A 13,343-nucleotide genomic window follows, 5' to 3' on the forward strand; every position below is an offset into this window, starting at 1 on the left:
AATTCATGTGGGCTATATTACTGTGTAGTTGCAGCATCGGTTGCTGACTCACCATGTTTTTTATGTTAATTAAGGGAGACAAGTGTGCTGAATGTTTGTATTGCATACGCTTTTATTTTTCGTGTACCTCCTCTGCTGACTTGAAATAGCTCAGAGCAGAGGGTGTTCACCTTGTGTGATTCATGCCGTCTCTGTAACATGCCTAAAGGATCTCAGGGTCTGAGTTATTAATGTCATAGCCTCAAAGCCAGTGAGTTCCTCACTGATAAACCTAAAAAACTGCTTGGCAAGTCCCTAGCCTTTGGCCAGAGGTCAGTTTGGTTAATGATCCTTCGATGAGTCACTAAGTGCTCTTGTTTAATGGGAAGGTCTTGTTCTAGTTTCCAGGGTGCAGAAGTAAATCTGTCCGATGCGGATGTCACAGTGGGTGACTTTTACTGGGGCCTTTCCATCTACATGAAATATCTTGACTTGTCTTGGGATTTTAGCCTGAAGGATAATTTCACACTCACCAATTCTGGTTAGTGATTTCTTGTCTTCCCATGACATCTGGCTAGAAAGCCGGTACATGCTGATCTAGGATTTGATTCCTGAAACCAGCATGATTTATTGAGCCTATAAAAGTATTTAGAATAGTGGACTTGTTTAGTTTTCTTCAGAATGCCCTTCTCATGAACCTGGAGGACAATTTATTGATTTGTTGATCTTTTACGTATTTGAATATAAATTAATTACAGTGTGTGTATATATATATATATATATATATATATATATATAGTAATATTATATATAGTGGTGTAGTATATATATAATATATACTACTCTACAAACGTTTGGGGTCAGTACGATTTTTTTTTTTTAAGAAATGAATACTTTCATTTAGCAAATATGCATTAAATTGATCAAAAGTGACAGTAAAGACATTTAGAATTTCATAAAGGATATTTATTTTGAATAAATGCTGTTCTTTTGAGCTGTCTGTTCAAGCAGTACAACTGTTTTCAACATTGATAATAAGAAATTTTTCTTGAGCACCAAATAAGCATATTAGAATGATGCTGAAAATTCAGCTTTGCCATCACAGGAATAAATTATATTATATTAAAATAGAACACAGTCATTTTATATTATATTATATTATATTATATTATATTATATTATATTATATTATATTATATTCACTTTGGGGTATCAGAAAGAAACACCCCAAAATAAAAAGAAAAAACCCTTAGAATAAGTAACTTGCCTTTGGTTCTCATAAACATGTTTCTTAAACAAATATAATATTGTCTTCTTTAGTGAAAACACATTTTTATGGGCCCATCCTGTCCTCTGTTATTGTTAACTGTTGGTTTAGATAAGAAGACAAGACTGTGTTCAACTCCATCTCTTTACAAGCAGGAAAAGACACTGTATCCTGCTCATACTGAGTGTGTGAAACAGTAAGATAATGTTCAGGCTTTTTAGATGCCGTTTGGGAATTTTCCAATGGCATTCACCATTCACAAGTTTTATATAAATTCAAGGCTATGCTCAAGAGCAAAATCTAAGATAGAGATAATGTTGTCTGCATGCAATAGAGAGCGATTTTTATGTGTTCTCCAGACAGAGTTGAGTTTTGCTGTTTTCAGGCTAAGAAAATAATTGACCAGTTTTTCAACATGCCCGGAGCATGATGTAATCAATGGTAACTGGTTATGCCCAAGTTTTATGACACAAACTCTCAGTGTCCTGTTCAAATGTTACACCGGGTCATGTCTTCTTACAACAGCGATTAAAAATAATGAGAACTTGCATTTGAATCCCTTGAGGGAAATCTCCTGCAAGTTCCCTTGCTTTTCTAATGATTGTTTCAATGTCGAATATTGAAGGACGGCCACCTCAGAGTGACGCAGGTAGACAATGTTTATAAAGCAGACCACGTCCACCCACAATTCCATGAGAAGTGAGCAATGACGACAGTTACAGCAATCACACCCTCTCTCCATTTTTCTCTGCCATGTGCCAGGAAGGATGATCTAGATCAGTGGTTCTCAACCTTTTTGATGCCTCTCATTGTCCACAACAATATTTAAAGGCCTCATGGCTTTTACAGATGTTCATGATTTACTGGATAAGGATTTTTAAAATATTTTTTTCCTCACAAATTCAGCCCAATTTGAAATTAAAAAAGACATTGGGAACCCTGGTTCTTCAAAAAGAAAAAAAAAGTCAAGTTATTTTTTTTATGAAATGAATGCTTTAATTCAGCAAGGACACATTAAATTAATCAAAACTGGCAGTAAAGACATTTATAATGTCAAACAGTTATTTTACATTGTAAAAATATCTCACAATATTACTGTTTACTCTTTATCAAATAAATGCATCCAATGTGAACGAAGAATAAAAGACATTTGTTGAAGGGGTGAATTAAAATCTTGAAAAATGTTTTGATTTTTAGTTGTTTTGGCTTATTTTAATGTTTGTTTTTAGTTATTTTGAATCATTTCAAGTCATCTTGAGGCACCCTTGAAAGTTTGCTGAAACCCCCTAGTGTGTTTGAGAACCACTGATCTAGACCTCTCCTCAGGATGAGATTTACTATTGATGGTGTCCGTAGAACTGCTTGAGACCCCCTCTCATCTCTGAACGAGCGCAAGAACTCTCTTCTGTTTGTGTAGATGCAGAATCAAGAGGATTGAACAACAGCATCCCACTGCCCACAGCAATATCCCCAACATCCCACAATAGAATCCAAAAGGCTTTGGGCGATACGGTTTTCCATCTGTCCATACATCCGCAGTCCCCTCAGTGTCCCACACAAAGAAACTTAGGGCTTTGAAGGGATTTTCCCAAATGAGACGAAGACTTTTCGTCCAGCTTATTAAATTGTAAAATTGAATGTTGACCGCATACTAAAGCATCAAGCTTTCTGCCCCATATTTGGTGGTCCTTGACATTGAAAAGTTTGAAAAATCCCTGCCTTGGTGCACACTTTGTCTCAGTTATAGTCAAAGGAAAGATGCACACAGGCTTAACAGTTGCTTATGTGCAATATAACTGCATGTTTTGATTTGTATTTTTAGTGCAATGATGTTTAAATTGCACTGCAACTTGGCCCGAGTGGGTAAAGGTTATAGATGAGTCAACTCGCATTTCATTTCGTTTTAAGGGTGTGAGGCTGTTTGTGCTTGAGTGGGTGAGTGTGTTTGTGTGTGTGTACATGAGAGAGTAAACATCATTCAGGGAAAATTTCCGTGGCAGGTCTCTATTTGTTGTGCTCGTTGATCGTCATGGGTGAATTGTCGTCCTCCATCAGTTCATCGGGGACGAGGGAGCAGGCATGATGTTATTTATTTGACATAAAACACTCAAATGTTAAATAACTACCTGCTATCAGCCTGTCTATCTTTCCTCCTCTATGCCATTCAGTGCGCAATGGTGAAAGGAAGATGGTTTCAAATTATCACCATTCCTCTGACAGCGCCCAGCCATCTCCCACAGATTAATGCTAACAAATATCATCACCGACCCCAGTGGACGACCCTCCCCTCCTCCTTGCTGTGTTTGCCCGTTAATCAAGGATGACGCAGTGCGCTGTTTATGAGCGATCCATCATGGTGTGGCCGCTGTTTGACAGGCGACCCTAGAGGCTGTGACATGGCATGATTATGACCATGATTTGATCACGCTTTTCTACTCGGGTATAATCAAGACATTTTCTGAAAAACACGCCTTATAGTGATGAATTAGGGGTAATTGCAGGGCAGAGGTGTAAAAAGTACCTGAAAACCATACTTGAGTAAAAGTAAATATTTTATTCTTACTGAATGTTGGCTCAAAGATGCACCAGTCCTCAACACCTAGGGGACATGCCAGTGAAAAACCAGAAACAGTTGTTTTGTGAGGAGAGCAATCACGCTTATTTTCTAAAATCGAAATAATGCTGAACACCCCATTATTTGAAATAAATCAGGGTCGACACATCAGCCTCCTAAGCGTCTTCAAACACTCACTTCTCAGTTAAGCTTAGGTGCTCAAAAAGGGAATTAAAGTAACATCCTTCAAGAAGTTCTCTTTAGTATAACGGATAAATAAAATAATGTTAAGTAAAATTAAATAGTCAGAGCCTACTTGCATTGGACATGCTGGTTTTGGCTGCAGTCTTGTCCTCATGTCCCCTTGTTGACAAGTTAAGGGCAAAACGCACAAGATATAGTACCTTCAATGCCCTGTAGATGGTGATATATCACTTCTTTGTAGCAGAAATGAACTGCTGCAGAAAAAGTTAGGTGGCTTAAAAAATGTAACAAGTAATTGCATTACTCGTCACAAATGTAGTGGAGTAAAGAGTACATATACTCAAAAATGTAGTCAAGTAAAGAATAAAAAGTTGCTAATATCTTTGATACTCAGTAAAACTACAAAGTAGCTATAAAGATACGCAACTAATTACATTTACTCAAATACTTTACACCACTGTCACAGGGCGAGAATGTCAAAGCAAGGTTATTCAGCTCTTAATGACTGAAAAAAGATACAGTTTCAATAATAAATCAATTTAAAACCATTCTTACAAAAGATGTTTACACTGACTTTTTAAATCAATTAAATTGACATAAATGCAATCCAATAATTAGCTTTGAATATATTAAACCAGACAAACAAAATATGTGGTAACATTTCATCCATTTATTTTATAAAGGACTGCTGACAAAAAGCTTAATTTATATCTTTACCAACACTTTGTTGTATGAACAACAAATCAGTAACTAACTGTTAACAAAGACTAATAAATGCTTTAAAAATGTATTCATTGTTAGTTCATGTTAGCCAGTGTTGGGGGTGATGCATTACAAGTAACTTGAGTTACGTAATCAGATTACTTTTTTCAAGTAACTAGTAAAGTAATGCATTACTTTTTCAATTTACAACAAAATATCTGAGTTACTTTTTCAAACAAGTAACGCAAGTTACTTTTTCCACGTGTTGACCGACAGCTCTCCTGTCCTCATGTTGAGAGAAATAAAGTGCAGAGGTGTTGTGTGCACTGTGTAAACGTGATGGTTATTGTAGTTCTAGACTAATTGTGAACATAAATTTACTCATCTCACTTGCACAAAAACATTCAGTATTCCTCTGAATGAATAAAAACAGTGAAATGCAATCTCAGAATTTTACACAAACCTGTAATAATTAATTATATTAAATTACACATACACTTTATGTATTTAATCTCACTTTATTAACCAATGTCTTTGCTGCTGACCTTCAATGATCCAATTCAACCATACTAATCAGCAAAAATTACTTTAGAGTAGATTCAGAAATAAGAGTGTTGAACTTCCATCTCCTGTATACTATTCTTCTTTAATCCAGAATGGCAGCACAGCTGAAAGGTTTGTGTGAGTTGCGCCCTCTACTGTACAGGCATAAAAATGCATTTCCTTCACCCTGAGGCTTATTCATTTCAGTCTTGGTGAGAAAGGGCCTTGATATTTGCCAAAAATAGAACGTTTTTGTTACAAACAAACAAGCAAGCCCAGCCCAGGTGAGAAAAAGAAATGCAAAAGTGATGTAATGCATTACTTTTCATAAATAATAACTAACACAATTAGTTAGTTTTTTTTAGGGAGTAAGACAATATTGTAATACATTACTTTTAAAAGTAACTTTACCCAACACTGATGTTAGCTAATACATTAACTAATGTTAACAAATGAGACTTATTGTAAAGTGTTACCCTTATTTCTTACATTTTGGATGTCTTATCATACGTGCCGATCCCGTGGGGGCTCGGGGGAAATTGAAAAACACAAGATATTCTCCATTCATTATATCCAATCAAAAAATTGTTTGAGTTTTGGGAACTTCTCTGATTGGTGGACCTCACATTGGGTCCCAACGGGTCGTAATACACATAATTCGACCATTATATTTAGCATTTAACATAACAACCTGACACAAAAGCGTGTGCTTTATGCATTGTGATGAATTGATTTATGATGCATTTTACATAATAAACTCCAAAATCATCAGGTATATCAGTGAAAGAGTGAGTCGTGATGACACTCAGAAATTTTAAAACTCCAGATGGAGTCTCTGCCTACAGTACTGACTGTGTAACCTGATACTCATCCCATGGAGTGCTGGGATACCACTGTAGAGGGTGTCTACACTGCATGATATGTTGGATAATAGATCCTTTTATTTCTACTTAACACTGTATAGCTGTGTTCTTTAAAGCTCTTACTTTGAACTTTGCGGTTTTGGATACTTCAGTTATTCCAGTCACGTAGGCTTCTATGCATTTATGAAATCTGGAGAGGACACTCAGCAGAACTGTTTTGAGTAAGCAGGTTTATTTCATGCATGGCCTACCGCCTGTTGATGGAGATGATAACGGCTGTTGACAGTGCACACTTCTGTTAAAGCACTGTCCATCTGCTGTGCAGCCACGTGAAGTCCACGCCAAGTACAGATTGGAGGAAAATTATTATGTGGCAGTGATAATGTGTTTCCATTAGATACAGTGGGGTCAAAAATCGAGCCCATATTGAACAACTGGGATTCAAAATCTAATTTAAACCTGAAATAAACAGGAAGCTTTAGGATTTTTAATATATTTGAATATATATTAAACATATAATAACAAGGCAACGTTCTGCATTTTTACATTTTTAATAAAACATTGTTTAGTATGTTTTTAAAGCTATTTTAAATATGAAGACTCATGAAATGTCCTCATTTCATGTTTACGTCGTAATACCATGACATTATACAAATTTGTGTCCTCATAAATCACAAACGCGCGCACACACACACACACTTATATTAAATGTATAATTTTAACATTATATTTTTAAATTATTAATAATAATTGATCAAAAGATGCTTAATTCAACGTTTTATCTGCATAATTTGTAAAGAAAAATGGTTTAAAATGAGAGAAAATCTTAATTTTTTTTTTTTTTTTTTTTTTTACTTTTGGACCCCAATATATATATATAGATATTTATTTTTCAAAAGCATCATTTAATGTGAAGTCTCTCATTCCCTTATCATCTCTTTAAAATTAAGACTGTAATAGACTGCATAGGTCTGCATAGACAATTCTGCTGTTAGGCATTCTCTCTAACATCAACAAACACAGCTGTAAGTGAATTATTAACACAATAAAGAGGTAATAAATTCAAATTAACACTTTCTTTCAGGAATACATTAAAACAAACTCTGTGTGGTGAGATTTTTAAACCCATATTTATCAAGTGAAGACTAATGATGCAACTTGTCGAATGTGAGTGTAAATAAAGCGTAATGAAGTCTTTAGTGTGCTTCGCTTAATGTTGCAATCATTTAGCGATTTTATAAAGGGATATCATTTTATTATTTCAAAATAATAAACCCGTCATTGTTCTCATTTGCCATCTTTCAAGCAATAAAAGGGATCTGTGCTAGGTTTAAAGCAATAACTCAATTCAATGTCCTAAATGTCTATAATGCGACAGCACTTGTAAGATGGAGTAGATTGTGATGGCTTACTTTTCTCGGGTCTTCTCAAATCTTAAGTGACAAATGAATCAATATTGTTCTTTATCGTCCTGTCCTCCCTTCTAGTTTTGTCAAGATGTCAAGATGTTTTTGTGAATTGTTGAGAAAGTAGGTCAACATGAAGTTCTACGTAGTTTCTCATACGTTGTACTGATACCATTCTCACCCCAGGAAGTTTATCCAGATGACACAAGACAGTAAAGCTTATAAGATAGACCTCCTGCCTCTCTAGGAAGTAGAAGAAGCCACACAGCTAGTCTTAATCTCAAGTGGAGGACTGTTGCCAATAAATAACAATAAAGTGCCAGAGTAGAGCTGCGTCGTGGTCCAGAGGAGCGCTGCAGGGAGCCAAGCTGCAGTGTTGACAAACAACAAACAAGACTTACAGCTTTACTGAAGAGCGTCAGGCAGCAGGATATATATATATAGTGGTTTCGATGTTGTTACAGTTCAGAGACCAGCCATGCCTTGAAGACCCAATGCTTTAGAAGCACCATTCAATCCGATTGAGGTTTAAACAGCTTGGTTTTTACTGAAAACTGGTTTTACTGAAATATGTTTGGGAAAATGATGGCAGAACTTCCTCAAGCCATAGCCTAGTAGTTCTCAACCAGCTGTAGTTGCTGTGTCGGTAGTTGCAAAATCAGTGCAGAATGTGAAAAATTGTGATTCTTTTATCTTTGTTCCTTTGCAGGCAATTATTATGGCACCCCCAAACCACCTGCAGAGCCCAGCCCAGTGCAGCCTGACCTGGTGGACCAGGTTCTGTTTGACGAGGAGTTTGACGCGGAGGTTCAGCGCAAACGCACCACGTCTGTCAGCAAAATGGATAGAAAGGACAGCGCAGCTCCTGAAGAAGAGGAGGAGGATGAGAGGCCACCCATTGTCAATGGGCTCACAGGTGAGACTGGGAATGTGTGCGTTCAACAAGATTGAGTGAGTTAATATAGGTTCTGAAAATGTATGGCGGTGCAGAATTGTAATGTACTGCATATTTGGCCTAGTATACATTATATGGAAGAGAATTAAAAAATCAATACTGTACAAATGGGTACAAATGCAACTCAGCAGAGTTGAAAGATTGGAGATAAATTTGCAAAGACACTGTCAGTAAGTGATGTTATCACACCAGTCTATGATGTCATGTATAGTGTTGTGGAGTGTCTAATTAAAAAAGCCACGCTACTAAATATGCATTTGTTCTATTGTGTGATACTAGCTCAACAACTTAGCGTTTCCATTAAAGGTGCAATATGTAGAATTTTCTGTCCGCTAGAGGTCGCTAGAGGCCTATTCAAAACAAAGGCGTAGCTCGATGACGGCAAGTTTGAGCGCAGAATCTTGGAACATGTGGTCTTCACATCACAGCCGGTGGAAAATAATCGGAAAGAAATCATGTTCATGGATGCGATTATTAATGTAGCTTTAGTATGAAGCAGAGCAGGGCAGAGTGTTGTGGGAGCTGAACGAAGCCGCTGGAGCGATTAACAAGAGACGAATGCAACACGCCTCGCGAACAGTGGAACTTTTATTATGCCACAGTCGCCGGCGCTGCTTCCGCTTAAATGAGTTAACACAGCACTGTTTATCATATATATTTGAGTGTGTTGAAAATTATGTTATAACTTTACTCTGTGCGTTTCCTCTGCGGCTGCTGTGAGACGCTTGTTGCACACTGCAGTAAGCTAGATCGATTTTAGAATATCATATTAAATGCTGGATGGCTTGTGTTGATGAATGGCATGAAATTAATTTTAAAACGTATTGTATGATGGAGAAAATTCTGTATTACTGTTAATAAAAAAAAAAAAAGCTGCATCTGATTATGATATGTGAGCTACTTGACAAAATAGTGTTTTTCTCTGAGGCATGGTAAAGCATGGTACTCGCAAAAAATCAAGAAAATTAGATTTAAGCAATAAGACTAAACGTGTTGAGCTATATAACAATAATTAGTTTTCTGTCTATAAATATATCAAAACAGTTGTTCCCTTGTCTATTAAAACATGTGATATATTAAAGCGTCTTTGGTGTTTCCACGGTTTCTACAAAATAAAACCGGAAACAGAGGATAACGCGGGTATGACGCAATTGACAGGCGACTCCTCACACGTCCCGGAGCCTTGGTTAAAATTGCAATTTTCTCACGATTTACAAATAGTAGGAAACATTTGGGATATTGTAAGTACTCAAGTGAACAAAATATATAACACTGGCCTAGTGGTTTTTGGATATTTTACTGCACAATTCTTACATATTGCACCTTTAACAAGCTAATATTTCCAGCAAGATAATGCTTTAAATGAAGATTTTTATATTTTAATAAAATAAATAAAATGTATATATTAATAAAAGTTTATATATTTATGTTTATACAATAAGATTTTATATATTTTTATTTGTTTAGCTAACTACTTTTCCAAAAGGGTAGCTTCAGTGTAGTACAACTACTTAAAATTATGACTAGCTTATAATTTGGCATGCTAGTAACTGCACATGTAATGTTTAAGCATTAGAGTATGGTTTATATTTTCGAAACCGTGTGATTCACTATGTTGGCAGCTTGTCTGCTTGGCTTTCATTGTAAGTGTATTACTGTAAATGTGCTTTTACTTCATTTTTGCAAGCTGAGCGACTTTACTTACTGTGGAAATCGACAAGAGGACACAGATGCTGTCAATAGAGCTTAAGTTGTTATGGGCAGATTTTATTGTGTTCCCTGTGAGAGCAATATGAAGAGCTTTACAGAGGGGTCCTTGGATGTGCATTCAGTTGTATAAAGAGAGTAGAGCTCTGTAGTGCTGAAGGATGGTGCAACTACACTCTCAGAAAAAAATGGTACAAAAGCTGTCACTGGGATGGTACCCTATGTATATGTGCACTTTAGGTACTAATATACACCCATTAAAGGGTTAGTTCACCTAAAAATGAAAATTCTGTCATTAATTACTCACCCTCATGTTGTTCCACACCCGTAAGAACTTCGTTCATCTTCGGAACACAAATGAAGATATTTTAATAGTGTTGTTGTGTAGACGGTGAAACCGGAGATTTTGGCTTGTGACGTTGGAACCGGAACCAGTAATAACCATTTTTCCAGGCTTCTGATTGGCCAACATGGGTTTACGGTTAGGGTTATATCGCCACCTGTTGGTTTGGCATGCTCTTGACAGCACTTCATAGCGTGTTTTTGCGTGTTCATGTGGACACAATTTTATTTTTTTAAAACGAAGGAGGAAAATCTCTGTTTATAAAAATACCCGTGTGGTATATACATATGGACTAGGCCTTAGAGTAATTTTTTATCAGAGGTAACTGTGTCTAAATCCATATGTCAGAAATGTACATTTCTAAGATAATACAAATCATGCAGTTAGCTAACAGCATGTTTTCACTTAGGCAGAAACAGCAATCTCATTAAAGCAGTTATTGCAAGTTGTGATCATAATGATTACAATATATAGAAAATTTGGCAGTTGTGTATGTTGGTGCCATCTCTTCACAGGTGTTGGGTCATCTAAAATCTTCCTAAGAGGCTGGATCCAAACTGGAGCTGGCATAATCTCTAGTTACCCAGAGACAGAAAAGCAAATGGAAAATAATTAGCGTAGCTGCTGCTCATAACATTTCAAGCAAAAGATAATCATGTGCATTTATGCATTTATTTATACAGGTTATGAGATCTATTATGTGAATGCTTGCTAAAGAGATGTGTCTTTAATCTAGATTAAAGTTTTTTTGCATTAAAATATCCAAAAACCACTAGACAGTGATATATATTTTGTTCACATGTGAACTTACATTATCCCAAATGACTTAAAGCTGTGCTGTGTTACCCCAACATTTAATTTGACAAATAAAGTGACATGTAGGCTCCATTGTCCGTGGAGGTAAAGATGACAACTCCCATGATTCCACACTCCTTCACAGCATCATCAAGCTGCGCCTTTGTTATTGTTTTGAATATGCGACCTCTAGCGGCGAAACTTACATACTGTGCCTTTAAACTAATTATTGTTATATAGCTCAACACGTTTAGTCTTATTGCTTAAATCTAATTTTCTTGATTTTTTGCGAGTACCATGCTTTACCATGCCTCAGAGAAAAACACTATTTTGTCAAGTAGCTCACATATCATAATCAGATGCAGCTTTTTTTTTTTATTAACAGTAATACAGAAAACTTTAAACTTTAAACAAGAAGTGCAGATTAAACTCTCTCTCTCTCCATTGCTTTATCATCAACATACAGCGAATTACTCAAAACACTTGTTACAACTAACAGTTAACAAATATATACAGATCTTATGCCTTTTTGGGGGATGCTTAATAAACGGACAAACTTTAAATCTGCAAAATAACTCTGAAGAACTGCATGCTCTCCTTGTCAGTCTGTAGACTAGAACACCTGTCAAAATAAGAGTCCCGCCTTAGTAAAGGAGATAGTGCAGATCTCATACATACAGTGGCAAGAAAAAGTATGTGAACCACTTGCAGAATCTGTGAAAATGTTAATAATTTTAACAAAATAAGGGAGATAATACAAAATGCATGTTATTTTTTATTTAGTACTGTCCTGAGTAAGATATTTTACATAAAAGATGTCTACATATAATCCACAAGACAAAAAAAAAATAGCTGAATTTATTAAAATAACCCCATTCATAAGTATATGAACCATTGATTCTTAATACTGTGTGTGGTTACCTGGATGATCTATGACTGTTTTTTTTTTTTTTTTTTGTGATGGTTGTTCATGAGTCTGTTGTTTGTCCTGAGCAGTTAAACTGAGCTCTGTTCTTCAGAAAAATCTCCAGGTCCTGCAGATTCTTCAGTTTTCCAGCATTTTTTGCATATTTGAACCCTTTACAGCAGTGACTGAATGATTTTGAGATCCGTCTTTTCACACTGAGGACAACTGTGGGACTCAAACACAACTATTAAAAAAGGTTCAAACAGTCACTGATGATCCAGAAGGAAACACGATGCATTAAGAGTCGGGGGGTGAAAACTTTTGAACAGGATGAAGAGGTCCATATTTTTGTTGTTTCACTTGAATATAATTTTTTTTTTTCATTTAGTACTGCCCTTCGGAAGCAACAGAAAATACTTGCATGTTTCCTGGAAGACAAATTAAATACAATTTACCTTGATCTTCAAATTTCAAATGTTTTCACCCCCCATCTATTAATGCATCATGTTTCCTTCTGGAGCATCAGTGAATGTTTGAACCTTTTTTAATAGTTGTGTTTGAGTCCCACAGTTGTCCTCAGTGTGAAAAGACGGATCTCAAAATCATTCAGTCACTGCTGTAAAGGGTTCAAATATGCAAAAAATGCTGGAAAACTGAAGAATCTGCAGGACCTGGAGATTTTTTCTGAAGAACAGAGCTCAGTTTAACTGCTCAGGACAAACAAGGGACTCAAGAACAACCATCACAAAACAAAAAAACAGTTGTAGATCATCCAGGTAACCACACACAGTATTAAGAATCAATGGTTCACATACTTATGAATGGGGTTATTTTAATAAATTCAGCTATTTTTTTTGTCTTGTGGATTATATGTAAACATCTTTTATGTAAAATATCTTACTCAGGACAGTACTAAATAAAAAATAACATGCATTTTGTATTATCTCCCTTATTTTGTTAAAATTATTAACATTTTCACAGATTCTGCAAGTGGTTCACATACTTTTTCTTGCCACTGTATTTAAACTTATACAGAAACAAATTAGAAGATTAATCACAATAAAGTCTGTTACAATAAAGAATGATTAATATGTATTTAATTTATGCAGTGTTATTTT

At 35.8% G+C, this 13,343-nt stretch overlaps 1 protein-coding gene across 3 annotated transcripts in view; it reads left to right on the forward strand.

Moving 5' to 3' along the window:
• Positions 1-13,343, forward strand: part of magi3a (membrane associated guanylate kinase, WW and PDZ domain containing 3a) — a 164,028-nt gene that overhangs the window by 103,909 nt on the left and 46,776 nt on the right. For all 3 annotated transcript variants that reach the window (XM_051879902.1, XM_051879901.1, XM_051879900.1), the window contains one exon: positions 8,228-8,434. In XM_051879902.1, coding sequence (XP_051735862.1) covers positions 8,228-8,434 — 207 coding nt within the window. The remainder of the gene's footprint in view (positions 1-8,227; positions 8,435-13,343) is intronic.

This window comes from Ctenopharyngodon idella, chromosome 22 (genome assembly GCF_019924925.1).
Source record: "Ctenopharyngodon idella isolate HZGC_01 chromosome 22, HZGC01, whole genome shotgun sequence".
NCBI classification, from domain to species: Eukaryota; Metazoa; Chordata; class Actinopteri; order Cypriniformes; family Xenocyprididae; genus Ctenopharyngodon; species Ctenopharyngodon idella.